This window comes from Gavia stellata, chromosome Z (assembly GCF_030936135.1).
Source record: "Gavia stellata isolate bGavSte3 chromosome Z, bGavSte3.hap2, whole genome shotgun sequence".
NCBI lineage: Eukaryota > Metazoa > Chordata > Aves > Gaviiformes > Gaviidae > Gavia > Gavia stellata.
Window position 1 is genome coordinate 28,163,545 of NC_082637.1, and position 24,247 is coordinate 28,187,791.

At 38.5% G+C, this 24,247-nt stretch overlaps 2 protein-coding genes across 3 annotated transcripts in view; one reads left to right on the plus strand and one right to left on the minus strand.

Annotated features, from left to right (window-relative positions):
- CERT1 (ceramide transporter 1) overlaps positions 1 to 18,819 on the plus strand; it is an 81,078-nt gene extending 62,259 nt beyond the window's left edge. The window contains exons 8-18 of one of the 2 annotated variants that reach the window (XM_059833256.1): positions 2,156 to 2,248; positions 3,685 to 3,771; positions 4,749 to 4,841; positions 5,417 to 5,494; positions 9,776 to 9,871; positions 10,528 to 10,660; positions 10,778 to 10,848; positions 12,166 to 12,294; positions 13,091 to 13,220; positions 14,566 to 14,702; positions 15,871 to 18,819. In XM_059833256.1, coding sequence (XP_059689239.1) covers positions 2,156 to 2,248; positions 3,685 to 3,771; positions 4,749 to 4,841; positions 5,417 to 5,494; positions 9,776 to 9,871; positions 10,528 to 10,660; positions 10,778 to 10,848; positions 12,166 to 12,294; positions 13,091 to 13,220; positions 14,566 to 14,693 — 1,038 coding nt within the window. In that variant the 3' untranslated portion in view covers positions 14,694 to 14,702; positions 15,871 to 18,819. The remainder of the gene's footprint in view (positions 1 to 2,155; positions 2,249 to 3,684; positions 3,772 to 4,748; positions 4,842 to 5,416; positions 5,495 to 9,775; positions 9,872 to 10,527; positions 10,661 to 10,777; positions 10,849 to 12,165; positions 12,295 to 13,090; positions 13,221 to 14,565; positions 14,703 to 15,870) is intronic. The other variant, XM_059833257.1, reaches the window with a different exon arrangement.
- A 2,601-nt stretch (positions 18,820 to 21,420) lies between these two features.
- MED18 (mediator complex subunit 18) lies at positions 21,421 to 22,936 on the minus strand. Its single transcript, XM_059834129.1, has 2 exons — positions 22,850 to 22,936; positions 21,421 to 22,577 (listed from the first exon to the last, which is right to left on the minus strand). Exons 1-2 carry the CDS (start codon positions 22,920 to 22,922, stop codon positions 22,024 to 22,026), a joined length of 627 nt encoding a protein of 208 aa, XP_059690112.1. The 5' UTR covers positions 22,923 to 22,936; the 3' UTR covers positions 21,421 to 22,023.
- Between the last annotated feature and the right edge of the window lie 1,311 nt (positions 22,937 to 24,247).

A 24,247-nucleotide genomic window follows, 5' to 3' on the forward strand; every position in this document is an offset into this window, starting at 1 on the left:
TTGAGTAGAATTTATTGAATCTGGAAGTGACTACAGTTTGACTAGAGATGAGTATAGTGTTATGAAGTGAGTATGTTTCTCTGTAACACCCCTTTTTTTTTAAATAAAAGAAAGGGATTTTAGTTACATTCTGAAGGTTGGAAACTACTTCTAACCCTTTGAAAACAAGAAATTATTATAAAAACATCTTTTAACTTTTAAGGAGACTGCTAAAATAATGCACTTAACGATTGTTATTTTACAATTCTATATTTAGGTTTCTTTCTGTTACCAAAACAGTCAGATGGCCAGAATAAAATTAATACAAAAGCATGTAATGTTATCTAAAGGTAGTTGTAGATACAGCTTTGCTTTCAACTTTTTCCTCTTAGCTGTTAAGATCTTGAACTTGACTTTTCATTTTTCTAGTGTAGTATATTTTTCAGTATGAGCCTCCTGAATGTATTTTAGAATAGACTTTTCTTTAAATCCTTTCCTTGTTTATCCATTTTATCTTTAGTCCATTGTTTTATTTGCAGCAAAATCCTTGTGATGATACTTGTTGTCTTGACTACAGCAACATTTTTCTATTCTTGTTTCCTTTGGTCTTACTAATTGTTATTTAATGAGCAAACTTATTTTCTGAACATTAAGTTTTGCCTTAAGATTAACATGTTTAGCTTATTTTGTTCATCTTTGACAACTGCAACTTAAACATCTCATTACATTTTACAGAGTTTTAGTACACCACTATTTTTTCTACTCTGCAGTCAAACAGTTTCCCAATTTCTGCCTTATTTAATGTTGTTGCCAAGAGAAGCTGGCAGATTTGGAGAGTTGTCTTTTGACATATGTGAATTATCAATAATTTGCAGATTGAAGTATAGAAAGTGTGGGGATTTGGGGTGAGTGGGAGGAAGAGCAGTGTTTTGGTTGTGTTTGTTTTTCATTCCAAGTGTTCTGGTAAAACTTCTATGCTTTCTCTCAAGTCATGCTTTATGCATCTTCAGGACTCTCCAGTTGCTTTCAAAAAAGATAAACGCGCAAAATTTTGTGAAATTTTGCCTCTGTGATAGTTTCAGAAAGGAAAAGCCTATGTTCACAGATAAAGACAATACTGTCTTCATCTAAGTGCTGCTTCTTTTTTCTAAGAACTTTTCTGTAGAGAACTATACTACTTTGTTTTACTGCAAAACTGTTGCTTTACTTTTCAAACTTTTCTTTAGAAACTGGAAAACATGTTCCAGGGTGAATGTTACCACCAAATTCTCAGTTGGTAAACTTAGTGTCTCAGTATTGCTTAGGGGCTTTCCACTGAATCTTTAAAGTTCAAATTGGGTTGCTGCATAATTATATTTATATCTGCAAGAAGTAGAGTTTGGTGTCCGGTTGTCACCAGTAACACTTCACTTTCTTCCACCTGAAGTGATTCTGAAAGGGGACAGAGAAACATACTGTATATTAAAGCTGCATTCTGCAAGAATTTTTAGAAGTGTTCAAGGCTGTTTCACTGAGAATATCTGGCAGTATGTAGAATTTGCAGAGGAAATATTAGACTTAATCGGATTCTGGAATTACTACTTTTTTGTTCAAAACATACAATGATATAGACATCATCAGTGACTCTAGTACAGTCACACACCTATTACGGGAGAATGATGTTGAGTTTTTAGTCTCTGCATTGAGTTCACAAAATGATTCACGTTGATCCTATGCCAGCTAATTATAGATACAAACTTAAGTGCTGTGACTCATTAGTACCTCACCACATTCAACAAGTTAGCTTTTTACCAATCTTACTTTTCACCCTTTGTTATCACTACCCAAGCACCTGTGTCAAAGAGGTTTATATAAACTGTCAGTCAGATACGAAGTCTGACCTCAGTGAACCATGAATAGCTATGCTTAAACTAGATATCAGCTTCTGCTTGCTGATCTAGTTTCTACCACATGACTTAAAGAAAGTATCCTCAAGGTAGCTAGCTCCCCAAGCTATGTATTATATATGGGTGTATATGGGTACATGTAATGAATGCATGCAAATAAATTCAGAAAATCATTAGCTTTGCAATTGTTACTTGGGAAAAAAAATGCACTGGCCATTCTATTTATTGTCATGTTGACTATGATCAGTCAATTCATTCTCACTGCTTCAAATGATCATATAATTTTACAGGAGATAGAGAAAAGGAGAAGAACTGAAGAAGCATACAAAAATGCTGTGACAGAACTGAAGAAAAAGTCCCACTTTGGAGGGCCGGACTACGAGGTACAAATTCTGCATTTGAAATTTTTAAAAGCACTGTGACTTTTAAAGATTGGTTTGTTTCTCAAAGGGGGAAAGGGATGAGTAAATCAAGGTGTTTGGCTTGTGCCAAGTGTGTTCATGCCACTTTTATTTTTCCACCTTGGAAACTGAAGCTGAATGAAGAATATCAGTCCTTAATTTTTTGAGAATGGAAGTCTGTCTTCACCTCAGGCTTCCATGTTCTGCTTTTGTCTAAAGCATTTTATTTTTCTTTTACATTTGATACTGCTTATATGCAATAGTGTTGTATTTTCCCTTTTTAATGGTTCAGATGCATAGATATGTAGAGCAAATACGAAAACCCTGACTGCAGAGGCAGTCCATGAATCTGAAGTTTAACTTGAATTGATTTTCAACTTGTCACTGCCACTTGAAATTTCTTGTTGACAAATTCAGTGATTTTAGGTTTCTTTCATCTGTTAAATTGCGTATTTCAGCAGCTTCCTCCTTAGTGAGATATTTAGTCAAATTCTAAGACACTTAAACCACCTTCTGAAAAATAATGTAAACTAATGCACCTATAATGCAGTTTGCATAATTTTTAAGAACTTGACCCTTTCATGTACATTAATCAAACAAGTTTCTACTTACAAATCTTAGCCTGAGAAACAGTACTAATATGTAGAGATATCTAAAAGATACTTGAGCTTAGGTTCTCCGTTGTGACTAAGATATACACTGTAGAAGAGAGATGGATAGGAAGTTGGACTTTGTCTACCTGGTTATGAACCCAGCTGCTTCTCCCAGATATCCCTGTTGCAAAGTAGTTTTTTGAAATTTGCTGGACCAGCTTGTTTTACAATACAGTAAAAGCAGTAAAACTAATTTTCTGAAATTACCATTTTACTTAGCAGACTTGAGTTTTTAATAGTTGACTCAGCTCTACCTCCTGTTTAGTGTTAAACTGTTCTTTCCAAGAATTTTGTCTACTCTTGTTACGTTTTGGGCACATACCTATAATCTACCCTAAGGCACTGGAATACTTGGAGGGAGACTAACTACACGATTATGTTAATATGTGTACTTCACTGACACACTGTAAACATTTTTAATAAAAGATATATGTTAATTAAAACCTAAATCTGATGGCAAAGCGTATTGACTCTGTGAGTCAGTTTCCTGTTTTTTTCCTTCTTTATACGACTATCCCTAAATTGTAGTTAGAGGTAGTAACTTCCTTTAACAAGTAGGGTTTTCAGAGGAATTGTAATCTAAGAATATTGGTGAAAATAAATATTTTCTGTAGAAGAAATAGAAGAAAGATAGAAGAAATATTTCTATGGAAGAAATTTGCTTCCATCAGACATATGCATAATATATAAATACATATTTCTCATACTAAAGTGGAATTCTCATGTCTCCAAAACTTTGAACTAGTTTTGTTTCTTATGCTCTAGGAGGGTCCTAATAGTCTGATTAATGAAGAAGAATTCTTTGATGCTGTTGAAGCTGCTCTCGATAGACAGGATAAAATGGAAGAACAGGTATTGATACTTGGAAAATGCGGGAATGATGGGCACTTCATGGGAGACTTCTGTGACTTAAACTCAGTCCTGGGGTTCATCTCCTGAAGCTCTAGATACTTTATTCTGACATTGATAAGGGGAATTCACTTAGTATTTTTACAGTTAAATATTGTTGCTTAGCACTAACTAGCTGTGATTTCACAGCTTTCACAGAAAAGGATGGTATACGTGTTAAGCTAATTGAATGTCTCTAGCTTCTAATTCCTAAATAAGTGTCCTGTATAAAATTTATCTTTGTATGTAACTGACGCCCTGTGCAAATAAGAATATCAAACACTGCAGCTATTTCTCGAAACCTAACTATTGCGCTGAAGTTTCTTTTGACTCTACCGGTATGTGAAATAGGAAAGGCATAGTTCTCTTGGTGTTTGGTTTTATTTAAAAATTCTGTAGGCTCTGGATACTTCTCTAACTCATTTCTTGAATACACTTCAGTGACAAGGATCAAAAAGGCATAAGACACATGTGAGGAAGTATATAGAATATGAGAACGTATAGCAGTATATAAAATGAGAGAGAATAACAAAGTGGTGCATCCTTTGTCTTAAAAATGTTTTGGCTTATGAATACAGTGAATACAATGACTTGGTTAAGAATTAAAAGGCTTTCTAGTGGACATATAGTACCCAACAGAGTTTACCTATATTGGGATCTCTTAGCGGAGAGTAAAAGTTTTGAGTGACTTTTGTACTACTACATAAATCCTTAATGCTGCCGACCTGTTTTCCTTAACCCAGAAATGCAATTTGAAATATAGATAAATTCAGTCTTCAGGCCTATTCACTTGCTGAGAATTCCAGCAGGATGGCAGCTTCATGCCTGTCATGGATAGCATTAGTAGGTGTAGCCACTATGTAGATTGAGGATGACTCACTCTGTTTCATAGTCCACCCAGTAGCAGCTGACTACTAATAATTAAACCTATTTTGTTGCAGTCCCAAAGTGAAAAGGTCAGATTACACTGGCCAACATCCTTACCTTCTGGAGATGCATATTCTGCTGTGGGGACTCATCGATTTGTCCAAAAGGTAAGATATTTCTCATGATCTCCTCTGAATAATGGGCTGACCTATGATACTTCCAAATAATATTTTGTAGGGGTAGGTGAGGGGTTTTTTTAGGTGTTTCTAGTAACTTTCAATGGCTTACTCATTTTCAAATTAAGTGGCTGGAATTGGAGAAGGACTGTCTTCTGTCTTGGCTCAAAAAATACTGATTTGAGTATCTATTTAGAATACTCTTGATTTCTATCAAGCTTGTCAGTTAGATGATAAGGGAAATGTCCCAACTTGCTAACCTCAGTGTTTTTAAGATACCTTCACCAAAATTCACTGAATTGATTTCATAAAAAAAAAATCCAGTATTTGTATCAGGATCAGTTGACTTTTTTTAGTATTACTGGAAACACTATGCTTCTCTCAGGGCTACACTGGGAGCATAATACATAATAGGTGCATGAAATCAGCATTCACTGCTGTGCTTTGCTGCTTATGGTGCTTTTGTTTTCCTTTTCTTCATTATCTTGTGCTTGCAAGTTGGTACTGAATGCTCTGTTGTGCCTTTGTTCTGATTACTTGGTTTTTTCTTTGTCTGTCTCTGGTAGCCCTATAGTCGCTCTTCCTCCATGTCTTCCATTGATCTAGTCAGTGCCTCTGATGATGTTCACAGATTCAGCGCCCAGGTACTGTATTAATGTGTAGAGTGGGGGTTGCATATCTTTGCTGTATTTCATCCTCTTCTCTAGAACCTGGGTTTTTTGTTACATAAATCACTGCTTGCTTTAAACTAGTACATTGAGACAAACAAAGGAGTTCTCTATTCCTGTACTAAATGGTTGTCTTTTTACATTCTGCTTGCATGCATATCACTTGTGCAGAGGCCCAATCTTGTGAAACTGTTGGCTTTAATTCAGTACCTTTAATAAAAATGACTACAATTTGAAAATTTTGCATTTCTGATTATAATAAAAGTAGAATAACACCTGTTTTCTGTGGGCTGGAGATGGTCTTTCCTTCAAATTGAATAGGGTTTTTTTATTTTAAATCAGAGGTTTGATTTTTGTCTTTAACTTTTTTTTGCAATGACATTTAGTAGCTTAATGTTAAGGTTCATTACTACCATTTTTTACCTCTACAACTAGTTTTATTACGGAAAGGTCATAAAGTATGTTGCTGACAAACAAGATTGGGGGTATGAGAATTTTTCCTGAGGAGTTTCAATATATTAACTTACCCTTCAGAAAACAAGTCTGACATCCTGAATATGTCAATGTAGTCATAGTGACATATTCCAGTAACATACAAAATTACTCTAGGTGCTTGTTCTGAAGATCGTAGTTTAAAGTAGAATTAGATAGGTGAGTTCATGCATTAATCTCAAAAAAAAGTTGTTCAGACATGGCATTCATGCCATTAGTTTCCTTCTGCTTTGGCCTGTGTGTGATTATGAATATGGAGCTTCCTTCTGGGATCTGTTATTTTGGAGTTTTTTTGAAATTGTTAACTAATGCTGCAAACAACCTGCTTTTTCAAATAGAAGGAGTGGATTTTCTTTTGATTAACAGAGCCTGGAATTGTACCACCTGCAGACCTTGCTACCAGCTTTATGAGCAAGACCCTAACACTTAAGGACTTGCTTATTGGACTGAAATCCCAACATTTGCTTTGACCTTTTGCAGTCAGTTAATTTCTGAAATTTGAACTTACCGCAAGGGAAAGAGTATGCAGGTCATATTGCAGAACACTGATAGGCTCATCTACTGGTACTCGAGTAGTCAAGTTTTTCAAGTTTGTTTTTCTTTGGGAGAAGGGGGGAAACCAAGTAATAGAAAGCAAGTTTGATTCCAAAGGCACACTCTGGTTGTCTGTCAGGCTATGGCTACATGGGCAGTTCAATATAAGGGAAACTCATAGCTGCTAAAATATGCGGGCCTCCTCATTTTCACCTCTTTTATGCTTGTGACAATATTTGTGCATTCATATGATAGACTGGCGTATCAGAGCACTAGTGTGGCTGAAAAACTAACCATTTAAAAACAAACCTGATGTTGACCAGGTCCTTCTCACAGTAACGCAAATTGAGGTTAAGGATCAGGATCAAATGGACTGGAGTCAACTTGTTGCTCTTTTTAGCTGCTGTATGGATTAAACTACATAGAAGTTACTACTGAGAGCCTTCGAATGCAGTTTCAAGTTAATGGGCTCACTGAGAAAGGATGATCATCTTAACTTACAGGAAACTACTTTCCACACACACACACCCATGCCCCCCAAATATTTTCCCTAGGACAAATTTTTGCCAGATCTGCAAGTCAATCCACTTGCTCTGGAGCTTCATTGCTACTGAACAAGTAGGTGAAAGACAACTGAGAGCACGAAGAGAAAAGCAGCACCCTTTCTTTTGGTGGCAACCTGCTCTGGGCCTTATTAATATGAAATTGGCCTCTGTCCCTAGGCTGAGGATTTGACTTTTGGAAAGGCAAACTAATATCTTGATTCTGAATAAATGTGACTTGTTTCTAGACTTCATTCATACAAAGGGAATTTTTGTATCACTAAAAGGTCAACTAGAAACTTGCAGCCTGGTTTTTAAGTTTGGGAAGTATAAACATGTATTCTGATAGGAGCTGGTTCTTCAGTGTGCCTCTAGAAAGGCATTAATTTGTCTCTGCCAGCTGAGTGGGAAGCTGTGGGCTTAAAACACTGTATATGTTTTGCAGATTACTTTCTTTTAAAGGACTGTCAGATTTTAAAATAGATTGAGCTGTTCTGAGGGCCTTTAAAGTGAAGAACTTCCCACTTAATGTTCAGGCCAAGGCTACATGGCATACAGGTTACAGGTATTCTTGCAGACCATTCCTATAGCCTGCCAGGAACCCAGGGGTAATAGTGTGGCCCCCCCGGCAGGAAAGAAGTCGTGAATCTTGACTCTGTGCCTCTGAAATGGGTGCAGGTTGACAGACAGTGATCAGCGCACAGATTACGTGCAGTTTGGACAGGCAGCATGCACAAGGCAATTGTAGGTACTGCAATTCTTTGGTGAAGCAGAAGTAAGAAACTTCAGACTGTGCTCCTATGGATGCCTCCCTCTCTTCTTTCCTTGCTATTCCCCTCATCCTTCTGGATTTAGCATAAAGCAAAAAGCAGCAAAAACCAAAGAAAACCTATAAAAGCTAACTTTGTCTTTAATAGATTAGGAGCTAGGGGAGAAGAGACGTAGGGACCTGAAGGTGTTGCAGGTAAATGTTGGGACCATGGTGAGGAGTCCTTTTTGAGCTAGTAAATTGAATATTTAAATACACCACATTCTTACATGGTTAGGATTGTACTGTCATTGTTTCACTGGAAGAAGAATAAACAGAAGAATCTCTTGCAGGAAACCTGCTAGTTAGTAACAGGCAGGAAAAGATGGCCAGTCTAAAAGCAGAAACACAGATCTTGTGTGTGTTTGTAGTTCATTATAACTCAAAAACTAAGCAAAAAAAAAAAAAAAAACAAAACCCCAAACCCCCAAAACTGGACTGATAACTTCTGCTTCTGTAGTGAAGTCTATAGTTAAAATAAGAGAAACTAGAATTTCTATTCAATGGATTTTATTTTGATGTTGTACTTTGAGGATTTTGACTTGATTCAATTACCTTTTTTTCTTCCTGGTCTTAAGGGTATTGCCCATGGAATACATAGTACAAACAAAATTACTGCTTTAAATTAAAAGTAAATAACATCTTTCAATTATATAACGTATCAGAAAGAGATCATTAAATATTCTTTAATTTTGCTTTCTACTTGTTGTACTACTTGCCCAAATATATATTTTATGTTATTTTTATATGCACACTAGGCTTCATATTTTTGTAAGTTGTGCAAAACCACTTCACGGGTTCAGGCTATTAATCTTGTGATTGTGCACTTAGACTAATCTTTGTGTTGGTCAATTAACTAACCTTTGCTTGTAGTACTTTTCCTTTTGAAAAAAAAAAAGTTATTTCTAATTATTCAGGAAAATAGTGTCAATTACATGGACTTATTTGCTGTGACAAGTTTTAGTAGTCACCTATCTTTGGGTGGAAAAAAGTAATTAAAGCGTTTCCAGTACTTGTAAACATTACGCAGCAATGGTTACCTCATATTTTTGCTTCTACTTTTATTTGGGGGAGAGTGGGATTTAGAAAGGGGTGGGGAACCAAAGAAACAGGATAAGACTGCAGATTTAAAATAAAAATCCATTTCCTGTCCCAGCACCTATTTTCATGTGCATTATATGGAATAAAAAAAATGAGGTATTCACGTAACTTGGTAAAAATGCATCAAATATCTGGCCTTTAAGAAAAAGCACACAACTGTCTAGCTAAATAAATTCTTAAATTACTACTTTATAACAGTAGAGTCTCTCTATTTTCATAATTTTTTGAATGTAAGCATTTCTTTTCTTTTTTTCTAGCTGGCAACTGTGCAAAGATGCCAATGAAACAGAATAGGCATGCTTTGCTCATGGCTGTTTCCTTCACTGCTCTTCCAATATGACTTTTGATATGCATTCACTTTTTTGGAGTTTGTCTGTCTTCCTCCCCATCCCCCCACCTTTGTTCAGTGTCTTAAATGCTCTTCAGGGAATATCTAACAGTGCGTTGTAATTCTATTTAGAGATTCCTGGTGTAAGTCCCTGTATGTTGAAATAAAACTGTCTTAGGTAGAAACAGTGAGTTTTGACAGTTTAGAGGTGCAAAGGAAGGATAAGAAGTACCCACAAAGAATGAAGTTGGAAGTTGAATCAAGGTTTTGGCTTTTGATTCTGAAGGCCAGAAGTATCTGCTTGTTCTAAACCTGTAATAGAAAGCCCTGTTGTTCAAATTCAGCGCCTGCACAGGATTTTCAATATTGACTTCTGGCTTCCAATACTGTACAGTCTCTGTCGAAGAAGATGGAAGGAATGAGTTAAAAATGTGTATTTTTTTCCTTTAAAGGTGGAAGAGATGGTACAAAACCACATGACATACTCCTTGCAAGATGTAGGAGGAGATGCCAATTGGCAGCTAGTGGTAGAAGAAGGAGAAATGAAGGTAAATGTTTGGATTTTTGTTTAATTCATATAAGATGATACGCTGTGAAGACAGATATTTTCAGTCTGGTGGACTTGGCAATGTTAAGTTTACAGTTGGACTCAATGATCTTAAGAGTCTTTTCCAACCTAAATGATTCTATGATCCTCTGGGAATACTATCACTCAGTAAGTTATGCTGTTAGAACTTCTCTCTGAGAATAGTGTTGTTTAAGTTCAGACTGGAGCCCCCGAGAGCTGCAGCTTCTAATATATTTATTCATATAAAATCCTGTGTAACTCTTGCATTAGCTTTATCTTTGCAGATTCCTTTCTCATTCTTTCTTAAAACTTGGTATCAAAACGATGTGTAAATTCGATGTATGAAAATGTTAGAGTAGTGAGTTACTGTGTTGGCTGCTCTGCTGTGCTCGTATGGATCCTTGTGCACAGTGATAAATAAGGTAGCTTAATCATTTTTGGAGTAGAGATTCTTAAAATACTGGTATTTTAATGTGAATTGCCATGTAAGAATGTCTGCATTGGTAGTTACCAGAGACCACTGACATGACAAATTATTCATGTGTTAATCTTTCAAAACCTGTTGAAATTTTAAACAATTAAAGCATGAACAGTTTTGACAATTTCTGTTCTACATTTCTTTGTATTTGGCTATAGGTATACAGAAGAGAGGTGGAAGAGAATGGAATAGTTTTAGATCCTTTGAAAGCAACCCATGCTGTTAAAGGTGTAACAGGGCATGAAGTTTGCCACTACTTCTGGAATGTCGATGTTCGTAATGACTGGGAAAGTAAGGAATTGGTTCTTAAGCTTTGCATGTTTATCAGCAAGGATATTATTTATAACATTGACCTAATATCTGTGCTTGTTTACTGATGGATTTTTTTTTTCCCCCCGCCTCTTTTAGCAACAATTGAAAATTTCCATGTTGTGGAAAATTTAGCTGATAATGCAATCATCATTTACCAGACACATAAGGTAATAACACTTCAGCCATATGCATACCTTACTGAGACAGTCTGGGGCATATATGTTCTAATCTTATTTTGAAATACTTCAACAGCTTAACAACTTAAACTACTGCTCAGAACAACATTTCAGAACAAGTTCTCCATTAAACTGCAACTTTATTTTTCAAACTTGTCTTGATAGCGTAATTGCTTGTGCATGTGTCTGATAGAGCTTGTAATAACAAATGAGGACTGATTTTAATATCTAAATATATTACTGCCAGCAAGCAAGAGTCATTTAAAGCAAACGGAAGCAATAAACCAACACCGGCTACAAGGAAGAAACCCATGCCACTGCATCGTATGTTTTGTTGCAATAATGCAAGCTATTGTTGACCACAATTAGTTGACATACACATTTGCATTATGAGGCGGTATAATTGCTGGTACAACATTTGTTCTTGTAAACTTCATTATGTTTTTCCCCCGCAACCAGTTCTGGTGTAGCTTTACTAAAATGTTCGTTTGAATTATAACCCAACAACTGAAACCTGAAGGTTCAAAAAAATGGGAATGAAGTCTACAGATTCATCTTTAATCTTCCAAGTATTAGTATGCTCAAATATTAAACCAAATATTTTTCTTTGACAACTTTACCAGTAATGCCGGTTACCTTAAAACTTCTGTAACAGAGGACTTGCAGTTTTGAGTAAGACAGTAGTGTAAACTGTATAGCATTGTGGTAAAGGCTAGACTTTTTTCCCTGTGTTGAGTGTCAAGAAAATGGCTTTTGTATATTTTCTTATCAGACATTTTGCTTCTGAACCTTTCTCTTAAATAATATCAGTTTACCATATATGTCTTACTGAAGTAGTAGCTTTTTGAAGTAATATATTGTTTTGAATATTTCTCTCCCATGCTTACTTTCTTTTTGGAGACAAAAGTAACTGCAGATGCATCTAATTATACTTAACCACTAGTTTAGTTAATACTCATAAGCTACAAACTGAAATGTAAACCTGAGGTTGAGAGAACAGGAGGGGAGATGCCTCTTCCTTTTTGCCTGCTGAAAAAGTCCTTGCAGCTTGGCTTCCTGCATTTCAAAGGCATTAAACTTTTGCCTAAATTTCTGTAAAATGAAGTGTAGCCATATAACCTGATATGCATCTGTACAACAGCTATGTTTTGTTTCAGTTTTGAAAAAGAATTTACTAACTTGAAGAAACTTCTACTTAAATAACATGACTGACCTCTTTTGCCTTCCTTGTTTTTTTCCTTTATCTAAGGATAGTAAGTAATTAGTTTGCAAAACTGGAAAAGCTTATATTCAGGTGTTTCTCTGCAGAGGGTGTGGCCAGCTTCTCAAAGGGATGTGCTGTATTTGTCTGCCATCAGAAAGATACCAGCATTCAGTGAAAATGATCCGGAAACATGGATTGTGTGCAATTTCTCTGTGGAACATGACAGTGCTCCTGTAAGTATTATTTTCATTTTATCAAGTTCTGCTTTTAAGATAATGTTTTTCTATTACATGGTAATGCATGCATAACACTAGTGTGAGGGAGGTGGGGGTGTCATGCAAAAATACAGTTTATTTAAACCAGGTGATACAGTGACCTGATGAAGGCATTCTGAGCCAAAAGCTTTCTTGCCTTATCTCGACAGTTGGCAGACCTAAGGTGTTGCAGCAGAATTGAAGCAAAATTTCTGGAGATGTGAAAACATCTTAAAGAGTTGATGTTATTTTGTATGGAATCAAATCAGTAACTCTTCAGTATTGTCAGATATAGGAGTAGGCTTGTATAACTGTAGGTGTGGAATCTGTTAAACCTCCATCTTACACAGTTCTGCCTTGGTTCTGTCAGATAGTAGCAATGATTGTTTTCTTTGGAGTATTTCTGTGCTGATTGCTATGCCATAGCTGGCTTACAAGGGAAAAGTTACTCACTGATATTTGTAAACCCTGATACATTATTTTTCAAATGTTTCCATACTCATTTGTCAAAATAATTGAAGTAATTCACTTGTAATATGTATTAAGTAAGCAGAAACCTGAGATTTGGGCATTTCAGTTTAACCCTTTCCCTGTTCACCATGTACCTTTCGTTTCACTCGCGTTCATGTTACATCCATGTAGTGCTAGAATGCAAACTCTCAGAAACACAGCTTCTGGAGTGTCTTAAGACTTCATAGTAAATTAAAATGTTAGCAGTCAAGTATGCTGAATCAAATTTAGTTTAAGGCTTACAAACGCTTCATTTTTTTGGCAGCTGAACAATCGCTGTGTCCGTGCCAAAATAAATATTGCTATGATTTGTCAGACGTTAGTAAGCCCACCAGAGGGGAACAAGGAAATAAGCAGGGACAACATTCTATGCAAGATTACATATGTAGCTAATGGTAAGTCTAAAATTTTTCAATATGATGTTGATGATATATGCTAATTCTGGGGAGGAATAGTGGCAAAAAAACTTGATGCAGTTTTCTGTTAAATTTATATATAGCATCATACTTGTGGTCTTCATGTTTAAAAAGACTCAAATTAATGTGCTACATGAATCAGTGAATGGGATCATTCATGGTGCAGCATTCTGGGAGGAATAAATGGAAGTGGTAGCTCAGTCCTAAGTACAGTACCTTGGGGTGCAGGAGGGTGGGCAGAAAAAATGTCTGCAACTGGGATGACTTGGCATAGCTTTTAGTTTTGTTTTTTCATGTATCGCTGTAATTTTTTTCCCCTCATTCATCTTGTTAGGCTGAAAAGCTGCTGATTAGTAAAGATACAGTTCTTACCTTCAGTGTTAAGAAGGAACAAATACATTTTCTATGAGGATGTTTGCAAGCTGTATAATCTAGTCTACATATTTTTTATTTTTTTAACTGATAGAATCCTTGGTATTGACTGAATAGTTATCAAAGCCAAACTGTTGTTGCTGTACCCAGTATTTAGCAGTGTATTGTAGTATTGGAGCTACGTACTTACTGGCTCCTCTCCTGCAGCTACAAAACACTTCAAGAGTAGCTCATCTGCTTATTACTTTTAACCACCTATTACATGGCTTAGTAAAGAGTCAGAGTCTGAAAAATTGGTTCAGTAAATCTTTCCCATATAGGAGTGATGTAATTGGTATTAAATCCTGTACAAATAGTATTATATGGTGTTAAACTCTGGGGTAAGCTGCTTTGCTTCCTTTTTAGAAGTTTCCCAGTTACTTAAAAAATACATTTTCATTGATCAATTCTGAACTGTGATTATATGGGAAGTGCCAGCTTTTTCAGCAAAATATTTGCCCTGTGAATTGAAGCGTATTTTAGAATCAGTTTAAAGTGCTTTAAAAATAATTTTTAAGACATTGGCTATGTAGCAATTCTGCAAACAAATGCAGCAGTTATTGAAAAGTTAAGACTGACTTCTGTTTTCTTTGAAATAAGTAGTAACGCAAGTCTCTTTTTCTGTTGTTTCTTGAAAGTCCTTAGAATATCACCTTCCATTTGGGCATTCCCCAAAGACTCAACACATTGTGTTTAACCCTTTCTAAATAGTGGCATCATAGAACTGGACTGAGCTTGTGTATTAAGAGTAGAAAGTGCTACAATACAAGCTGTAAGGGCATCAAAAAATCCACTGATCATTATTCTTTCCTGTTACTTCAGAAGGAGTTGCAGGAATAACAAACTTAGATTTTCTTTCTAGCCTTTAGCAGATTTGCTGTATTTCAGTGTCTTTTTTCCTGTCTGCTTCTAGTGAACCCAGGAGGATGGGCGCCAGCATCAGTGTTACGGGCAGTGGCAAAACGAGAATATCCAAAATTCTTGAAGCGTTTTACATCATATGTGCAAGAGAAAACAGCAGGAAAGCCTATCTTATTCTAGTATTAGCAGGTATACATTCATTTTTTTCATTCTTGATTTACTATTGTAAATTTAAGGCCAAACGGAAGTAAGCAATCTAGAAATGTCTTATCATGATTAGCATGGATTCAGTGCTTAGTTTTAATATATGTATGCAATACACTTTTTAAAACATTAACGTAATGTATGTATTATTAGCATGAAAAATAAGGGCTGCACAAGTTACCAATTATTAGTTTTTGTAGACTTCTACTAGTTTATCATCAAAGTTTTTGCATACATGTCTGATTTATGTAGAAGTATAAAAGGATGAAGTACCGTGTTTTCTCAGCTATCACAGGCATTTTACACTTGGTGAAAAGAATACATACTGAAGTTTCTCTAGAGCTTCATGAGGTTTTGATATCTTAAATTCTACTTATAATTGCATATTTGATAGAATATTCTAAAGGTCAGAGTATCCTTTTGTATTGACAGAATAGTTTTGATCTAGGATTTTTATTAATGGAATTTTTCTGACAGACCATTGTCAACTACTGGACTATTTAAAAGGCTGTGACTTAAATTTTTAGCCTTTCTGATGAGCCTCAGAAAGAAAAGGGGTTTACAGATGCTTTCTGAAGTCTGTGGATGTATTTTAATGGTATAGATTGTTGGGTTAGTCTAAAATGCTTTTAACATTTAAACGATTATATGATATTAGAAGAGGATTTCTTGATCACTTTTGAGGCTGTCTGAATCTGTCAGACATAAGCGTTGGTGCTAAGTAAGGCTTTGCTTAATTTTTGTTAGTGTAAACTCTTGCTATATACTTCATTATGTATAACTGTAGTGTCAAACCATCGAATTTCATTTGGTAGTTCTAGTATTGCAGCATGATCTGAAAATAAGTTTTATCAATTTTCTGTGCATGACATAGGCTACTTCTATTTTTGGGTTCTATTTATTATGTCAGAGTCCAAAAGTCTTAGTCATTTGATCCTTCTGTAATAGGTCGCCCAGTAATGATTCACATTTTTAATTGTATATTGTTAGACGACTAGTGTAGGTGAACCATTAAAATCGTGGCTGTCATGAGCCAACAGTTCAAACGTGATCATAGCAGCGCTGATACTATTGAAGGTGTTTAACAAGTTCTTGTTTTCCTACAAGTGTTCAAACTTTTCAGTGCTGTATTTTTGTCTTTGCTTACCTGCAGTGATCAGAACAAGACTGGGTGAGCATTCCACGTTGGAGAAGTGACCATGCGCAGAACACTCCATGCTGGAACGAAGGATCTACAGTCTTTTTATGGCCCAAATTCTAGTGAAGAAGTGTGCAACACCATGAGGCTGAATATTTAACACTAGCTCTCTCCTGCTAACTTTTCTTGCTGAATCAGTGTGCAATTATGAATACATGTATTGATAACATGTATATGGCTCTATTTTTATTTGCTTGCTTTAGAATAGGAAGAACATGTACAACTTTGAATCACCAACATGGGTTACTGATTTAATTTTAAACAACTTCCAGAATTTTCACCGTCAACCTTCCTAAGATACTCGCACAGTTTTTGTGCATGTCTAAAAAGCACAAAAGACAAATGCACATATAGCATACTGTGTGTGCTTTATATGCGCAAAAATCTATGTGGTATTGGGGGGGGGAGGGAGGAACTTCAGTAAAGCCTAGGTGACTTACTGGCAGGTTTTGTTTTGCTTTGTATAATCATAGTTCATTGCTGCTGGTTTCTATAATGAATCATCTTGTTACATAAAATGTCAGTTAATAACTGAGGGCTGTCAATATCCTTATGACTTTGCCTTTTCTATTGTCTTACTCTTATGAAGATCTTTGGTTCTGAAGGAGTAAGAGTGTGAAAAGCTTTATTTTTTTTCCAGATATCTTTATATTTCTATTGTATTTTTTAGTTATGTAATATGTGCTACAGAATTTTTGTTATTAAACATGATCCCGAAATATCTAGGGAGATTCTGTATGAGAGGGCAAGAGGCTGCCTGAAAGTTAGAAGTCATCTGTCCATGATACATGTGGACTGTTTTCTTGCATGATATCCAGGGCTTTCCCGAAGCTGTGAGAAGGTACACTATGCTATTTATTGAAGTAATTTGGACTACATAAGACAACATTCCCAGTCTAGAATGAGGATGAGTACATTATGTTCAGATGCTGCATGTGTTTTCCTTATCATGATAAAGCCATGCTATGAGGTTCGTGTAGAAAATTATTTGCCTCTTGATCAAAAACCCATCAGAGCTATAAGGTTGTGTAGCTCTTACTGGAAAGTTCCCTTTAGATGCTGTGAGAATTTAAATGTCAGGTATTTGCCTGCCTTTGATTCTGGAGATGCTCATTAGGAGAGGACTGTGGCAGACTGGTACTGACTTCGAGATCTTTTATCTGTGTCCTGAAGTTGGAAACTCTTCAGGGGCTGCTCGGTGTTTCACTAATCTGTGTATCTCGAGAAAAAAGTTTCGGATATATTTTTTTCAAAAGCTGAAAGTCTTATTTCATATAGTATGGTAGGTGCCTGAAAATAAATATAATATAGTAACTTAATAAAGGTTTGGTAAATGATTAAATGTGATCTGCGCAGTGTTGAAAAACTGTCTGTTCATCTTCTCTGTAGAGATTAAATCGTACATAACACATGACTACACATGCATGCAGATTTCACGCTCCATAACTCTTCCCTTTTTATTTGCCTTTCTCTAATGGTGTGCATGGAATATGCCTTATTACAGAGTTATTCTGTTAATTTGAATATGTAGAAAAGTGCCTATATGGTAATGCTAGTAAGGCAAATAAGATGAAAATTTGTACATGTTTACTATATCACCAGTGAGCATTTTATATAGCGATGTTAAAAAAAAAAATCTTATACCTCAAATGTGCTTCGTCTTTTTACAATCAACCAAGCAATGGTTCATTCCACCATAGCTACTGATGGGAACTTTAAAAAAAAATCCAAAATATAAAGAGTTTAACTCCTTATTTGCTGTTTCTGGTAATTGTTGGAACATTAAGCAAGTTTATTAATTTAGTTGGATAAGTTTATTTTACAAAGGTATGGAAAGTTTACAAAGCAGTATATAAACTTATATCATTAGTTTCATGTGCACTAAATGTGATGTACTTTTGCAATTTACTCTGTAAATAAAATTACACTACAGATACTATTTGTAAAGAATACATTTTACTTTTAGATAAAGGCACTGGTACTTCACTACAGCTAGCCCTGCCCAATCAGAGTTGTAAGAGGCTTCTTAAAGAATATGGAACGAATTACAAGATTGAGGAATCGGTATTAATTGACCTCTTTAAAAACAGATTTTAAAAGGCAGTTCTCTATAGGCCTCTCAGATTGTCTGTGTGCAAGTAGCCATTAGATCCTTTCTTCTGGAAGGGGTCTTGCTTTTATAGTTTTATAAAATTTGCCCTGTCTCTTGAGCCCATCCCTCTTTACTGCCATGTATTAGTGCACTCCAAGTTTACTTCTTCCTGTTAATGGATTGGTAGTATTTATACAGCTGCAGTGGTCTTTGCAGAAGCAGCTCCTCACTCCAAAATGGATGTTTTTACAAGCTGAACCAATTTGAAGGGCTGAGAACACAGCAATCTTCTCCATCAGATATCGTTCTTTGAATATCTGTGTCCATTTGGGGAACTTGAATGTTGCCAGACTAGATCTGAAGGAAATTGCTTGGTAGAACTTGGCTTGGGAATGAGAATGAGATGGTCATCGTTACCCGGTCTGAAAACTTATTTTGAAGTCTTAGAATCTTATTTTGACGAACTTATCTGTGAAAAATGTGACGCGCTTTGAAAGAAAAAAAATTACCTTTTACTTAATTGGGCTGAGCTGGCTTGTCTGAAGTTGTGCAGATTTTCTTTAAACTAATCAGATTGTCCACCTGTATTTTTGTCAAGTTGTACAGATAATGCTGTATTTGAATTGCCACTGTTCATCTACAGACTTAAAAAACATGAATCATATTTTTGAGTACCTTGAGTGTGTAGAGTGTAACTGTTTGTTCTATAATAGCTTTATGATCCTAATGATAAGTTTTAAAAATGAAAAGAAGTTGGCTCTTCCATGTTACAATCACAAATCTAAAACCAGTATTTAAAAATGAAAAGTATTAAAAATTATGAAGAAAAATCCTGGTTTGTAGTTATTTTTAACTTCCAGTGCTTTGGAGAAACTTACTTAAAACATTTTACCTCTTAACCAACTTTTAGATCATGTATAAAGCTATATACAATATTATAATGGATGGAAAACATTTAACAGGAAAGCAGTTTGCTTGTGTTACTGAGATGACTTGAGTCCCCCATTAGTTTATGTATCAAAAAGGTCATTTTGTGCTAGCATATCAGAGGCAAGTTAAAAGATGTTCCTGTACAGTATAGTCTTAATATAGAGCACTTCCAAGGTATTTCAGCTCTTGTCTCTGTTTGTACAAAATTAACATCATCGTGGAAGTTTCTATTGGAAGAATAGAGATCCAGGACTGAGGAGTGCCAGAGGATAAACTTGTGGTGGCTTCTGAAGTATGAAGAATTTCTAAGAACTGAGATGAGCTTCTGTAGAGCAAGCTTTCTTAATAGCAGAAATAGCTGATGCCTAATGGATCAGTAACAATCCTACCTTTATTTGTTATGCAGGGATTTCTACTTTTTATATAGTAACCAGTAAAGCTGTAGAAACCTCACATATATGCAAGACGGGAGGAACAGTTTGAAATAATAGAAGGCATTACTTGCACAAAGAGAAAACTTACCTTAAGCTCAGCTGCATCAGGCCTCGGGTAATACATTGCAACAAATACAGAGTTCTGAGGTAAGCCCTGCCCTTGAAGAAGGCAGCTATCTTAGCTAGCAAAAAGAAATGCCCCAAAATAAAATAAAAATAATAGTCACATTCTTGGTCCCATATGTTATGTGCATAATTTAAAAAATATGTACTTTCCAGTAAAGTGAGGTTGAGCATTTCTGTAGCCATCTGTATAACTACAATATAATTTGACCCTAGATAAATGAATGATAATTAGTTGGGGCTATGCCATGCGATTTACCAGTGTGTGTTACAAATAGTATTGCTATTATCTTTAGTCTTCAGCTATAAAAGCTAAGTTTCATAGGAGGGCAAAAGTGTATTTCATTAGACAAAAGAAAGGGATAGGTGCCTGGAAGTGTCCATTTTTCTTCAGCTGCAACCATTGATGCAGTAAGCTTTTTTTCTCTGCACACCTGCCTCTTCTATGCATGTACTGCAGCTAGAATAAGGAAGGCTGGTAATGTAGATTGCTGCAATTTTTAAGGTTTAAACTAATTCTCCTTAAAAAGAACTATTTTAAATTATTATTTATATTTTTGAGAACTTAGACCCAGCAAGAGTCAGACTTAATTGTCATCTAAAGTGTAAAAACTTCAATTAGGAACTTTCCATTCAGTCTCCTTTTCCTTGAGCTGGTCTGCCTGAAATTCCATGTGGGGTTTTCCTATCACCATTACATTAACATCAACCTTCTGTGGTTTATTTGCCCCTCCACTTAAAAAGGTGCTTGGAAGGTAAATTACCGAGTAAGCTCCTTTCAGAGGCAATGGGAAGGATCTGCATACTGACTGTCTTCTATGTGTCTTCACACTTAAAACTATGTGCCCTTTGAAAAGCTGGCATACAGTGTTCAACTTTTTTCATCCATTGGGCTTCTTTCTAAAATTTCGTGTCCCAGGAGGCAAGCCATGGATCATGGAAGTCTGTGGCAAGCGATTCCTAACCAGTATTACAGGTAGGATATGACAACAACCCTGAGGATTCCTGCCTGCCAGGGTGGGACCGCAACTGACTCGCTGAGCAACCCACTAAGTTCAGCTCCTGGATACAGGGAGGGCTCTGGGACGCACCCCTCACACCCCGGGAAGTTATGCCCTGTAACAGTATCCTAAAGAATTCCAGATGTGGCAGCCCAGGACAGCATGCTGTCTCATGAGAGTGAGTCACGCCTGAGTATGAACAAAGGAATTGTAGGTGTGTCTGTACCCTCCAGAAAATACTTCAAGTCTAGGTAATGGGCGTTAAGCACTTGGTTGTCCCCACGCCCCTTATGTAGAGCCTGCATCAGTGGAGCAGTTGAGACACAGTACTTGGTGAGCACTAATCCAGTTGTCACAGCTTACTTTGTCCAAACTCGCGTTGAAAATGGAGCTAACTTAAAAGGCTTTTTTTGAAGCTTTTTGGGGGAGTGGTCTTTGTCTTTAGTTGTTACAGAGAGTTGTGTGGTACTAAAGGGTGGCAATGTCTCTGACAGAGGTTGATGCATTTTAGTAATGGGTAAAATGGTTGCCTTCTGTAAAGAAGTTGAGAAATTTAAATAAGCCTCTTTATCTTGGTTGGTTTTCCCAACTTTTGTTTTTGTTTGAACTGTATTTGAAAACACTCTAACCTAATTCAAGTATCACTGAAACATACGGAGGGTAACTAACCATACTACTATCAAGAGACGTGCTCAACAACATCATGACTAGTTCAAATAGCAGCAGTACGATGCTCTTGTTTAATGTGTCAATGTTCAATATTGCTGTTGGTGTGGTAAGTCTAACAATAAAAAAACCCATGTAATTTACTGTTTTCTCATTAACTAACACTGCCACACCCAACTTCAGTGAAAAAGATGGAACAGCATCCAAAGACTTGAAAACCTCTTGCAGTTGTAATACTGCGAAACTGTTTTCAAATCCTAACTTTGGTTATATCAGAAACAGTTTCACTAAAGTATCCTGTTTCCTAGCTGTTCCTGTTACACATACTATTACTTCACTATTCTATTGTAAATAGGTGTACACTTGGTTTTTTATACTGTGTAGTTCCTGGGTTTATGCTTGTGTTAAACAATACCTCCTGCATTAAAAGATATTAACTTTATGTATTACTTAAAAGAAAAAAGGATGACTGGGTAGGATACACAAATGGTGCATTAAAAGAAAAAGGCAAGCAAGGCACACCGGAATGTGGGTACACAGAATGATGAATTCCAGTAAGTCTGACGTTTTTGGATTGTTAGGCAATATGCTTTCTAGCAGGTATCTCCCCAACAGCAAAAGGAAAACTACCAACATTAGGATTTATTGATGGTTTGAATGGCATTAATTTAAAGAAGCGCCCACTTTTGTTCACATTCACAAGTGAAGGAAAAACCGCCCAGCAATTGCAGTTGACAAAACACTGATAAGTAGTCCTTTACTCCCCTCTGCCTGTGTCGATTTGCCCTCAAAAGGCATTTTAGAAAAACACCCTGTTCAGGAACACTAACAAAACCAATGCCTTAACTCCCCAGCTTTTCAATCACATTAGCCTTTTGGGGTCAATTTTTTCCAGGTGCACCAGAGGCTTCAGTTGCTCAGCAAAGTTCCTCATGTCATCAGAAACGACGTCCTGTCCTGCCGGGGCTACCACATTGAGCTCCACCAGGTAGGACAGGGAGAGCGGCTCAATGCTCTCCGTGTTTCCCGGCATTAGGATGCGGAAGATCTTGTACACCACGATCTTCATGATGCCCTTGCGGAACACGTGGCCTTTGGCCACAAACTCGTGGTCCATGCGGAAGCCCATCTCCACCAGAAAGTCCGTCAGGTTGTCCGAAGTAGCGATGTCTACGCAGTTGCGCACCAGCGCGTGGCGGTTCTTGTCGCCTATCTCCGGCTGGCCCAGGTAGCGCAAATGCCAGGGCATCCCGCTCTTGTCCATGGACCGCCGCGCCCGCAGCACGAAGGGGCTGGCCTGCTGCCCCTTCAGCAGGAACACCATCTCGTGGTCCAGAAAGGTCTCGGGCTCCATGTTGTCGCACAGGCCGCGCAGGCGGTGCAGCAGGCTCTCCAGGCTCTGGTCCAAAACGCTTCCTGCGGCGGGCAGAGACAGCGCCTCGGTTACCCTACCCCCTCCCCTCCCCTCCCCTCCCCTCCCCTCCCCTCCCGGCTGAGCAGGGCTCCCTCCGCAGCGTGGGCGATCGCAGCCCCCCTCAGCCCGCCTGCGGCCGCTCCCTTCCCTCGCCCTCAGCCCCCCTCAGCCCCAGCTGCCCGGGGCCTGCCCCTCGGCCGAGGCGGCCGCCGCCTTGCCGGGCGCTCTCCTCGGCGGCGGGAGGGAGCTGCCTGCCGGCCCGCCCGCCGCTTACCTTGGAGCAGGTACTCCATCATGTTGATGGTGCCGCCCGTGACGGGCATCATGGTAACGGGGGGCGCCTCCATGGTGCGGGCCGCGCCGCGCGGACCGGGCCGCAGGGCTGAGGGCAGGCGGCGGAGCGAGCGCCACGAACGCGGCGGGGGCGGCAGCGCCACCTCGCGGCCTGGCGGTGCCGCTCGGGCGCTGCCCGCCCAAGCGTGCGGAGGCGCGGAGGGTCACGGCCGCCCCTCCCGCCGGGCGCCGCCCCGGGTGGGCGGGGTGGGCCGCGCGGAGCCCCGGGCCGCCCTGCGCGGCGCTTGGGGAGGCCTGGTCTCGGCACGGGCGGCCTCGGCGGCGGGGCGGCAGGCAGCGGGAGGCCGGCGGGCGGGACCGGCCGTGTGGGGTCACCGCTGCTCCGGCCGCGCTGCGGGCAGGGCCGGTCCGGTCCGGTCCGCCGGGAGCAGCCCGCGCTTTAGTTGCGTCCACAGCGCGGTGCCCCCCCCTCTGCTTTCTTACGCGGTGAAAGGTGTACGCGTGAAGTTTTGTGTAAAACCGTCCTCAGGAACATCCCGGGTTGCCCCTTGCTGCCTGCCAGTCGGTGTGTCTCAGGCCGCGGACACGGGAGGGCGGTGCCGCGCACGGAGGTCGGGCGCCGGGGAGGTGCCGGCGGCTGTTCGGGCACCCGCGGCAGCTCGGGTGGCACTGCGTTACCGGGGGAAACGGGAGCGGTACGTGGGTTCGGGAAGGCGGAAATCCCGCCGGCGGGTTTCTCATCCGGACGCTGCAGCTTTTGCACCGTTGTTTACAGAGGGAAAACCCTCTGTTACCCAAAATCGTAACGAAGAAAACTCTCCAAATCAAATGCTAGTTCAGAAAGCCGACATTGGTTTATTGCAGCGCTGGGTGCATGGGGGATTTCTCCTCCTAACATGCACACCGGGTTAAAATCATGACAGGTATTTAAAACAGTTAACAAAGTTACTTACGCCTACTGGTCCCACCCCTTAACTACCTATTGGTTAGTATCTTTGTTACTTCATCTTAAAGACACAATTCTCTTTTAATTCACTATGCATGCCCAGAGAGTAGGGGGCTTATTTGGGTTGGGGGCTTTTCCAGCTAAGAGGTGTGGTTTTTAACATTACAATGAGGTAGGTCAGCCTTAGGACACCCATCTGGGGCATTTCACTGACTTTGCTCTTTGCGTGTAACAATGCCAAGTCTCAAGTTTGTATATCAGTCATTATCAGGAGACCCAGAGGCTCCTCCAAGGTGCTGTATCTCAGAATACTGTTTATCTCCAGGTAAACCACATCAACATAACCCAATACAGCCAGCCACCACAGCCAGCCTGTTTCCAGGAAAACTAATGCGTATTTCACTTTATGTGATGCAGTATCTTCTTAACTTA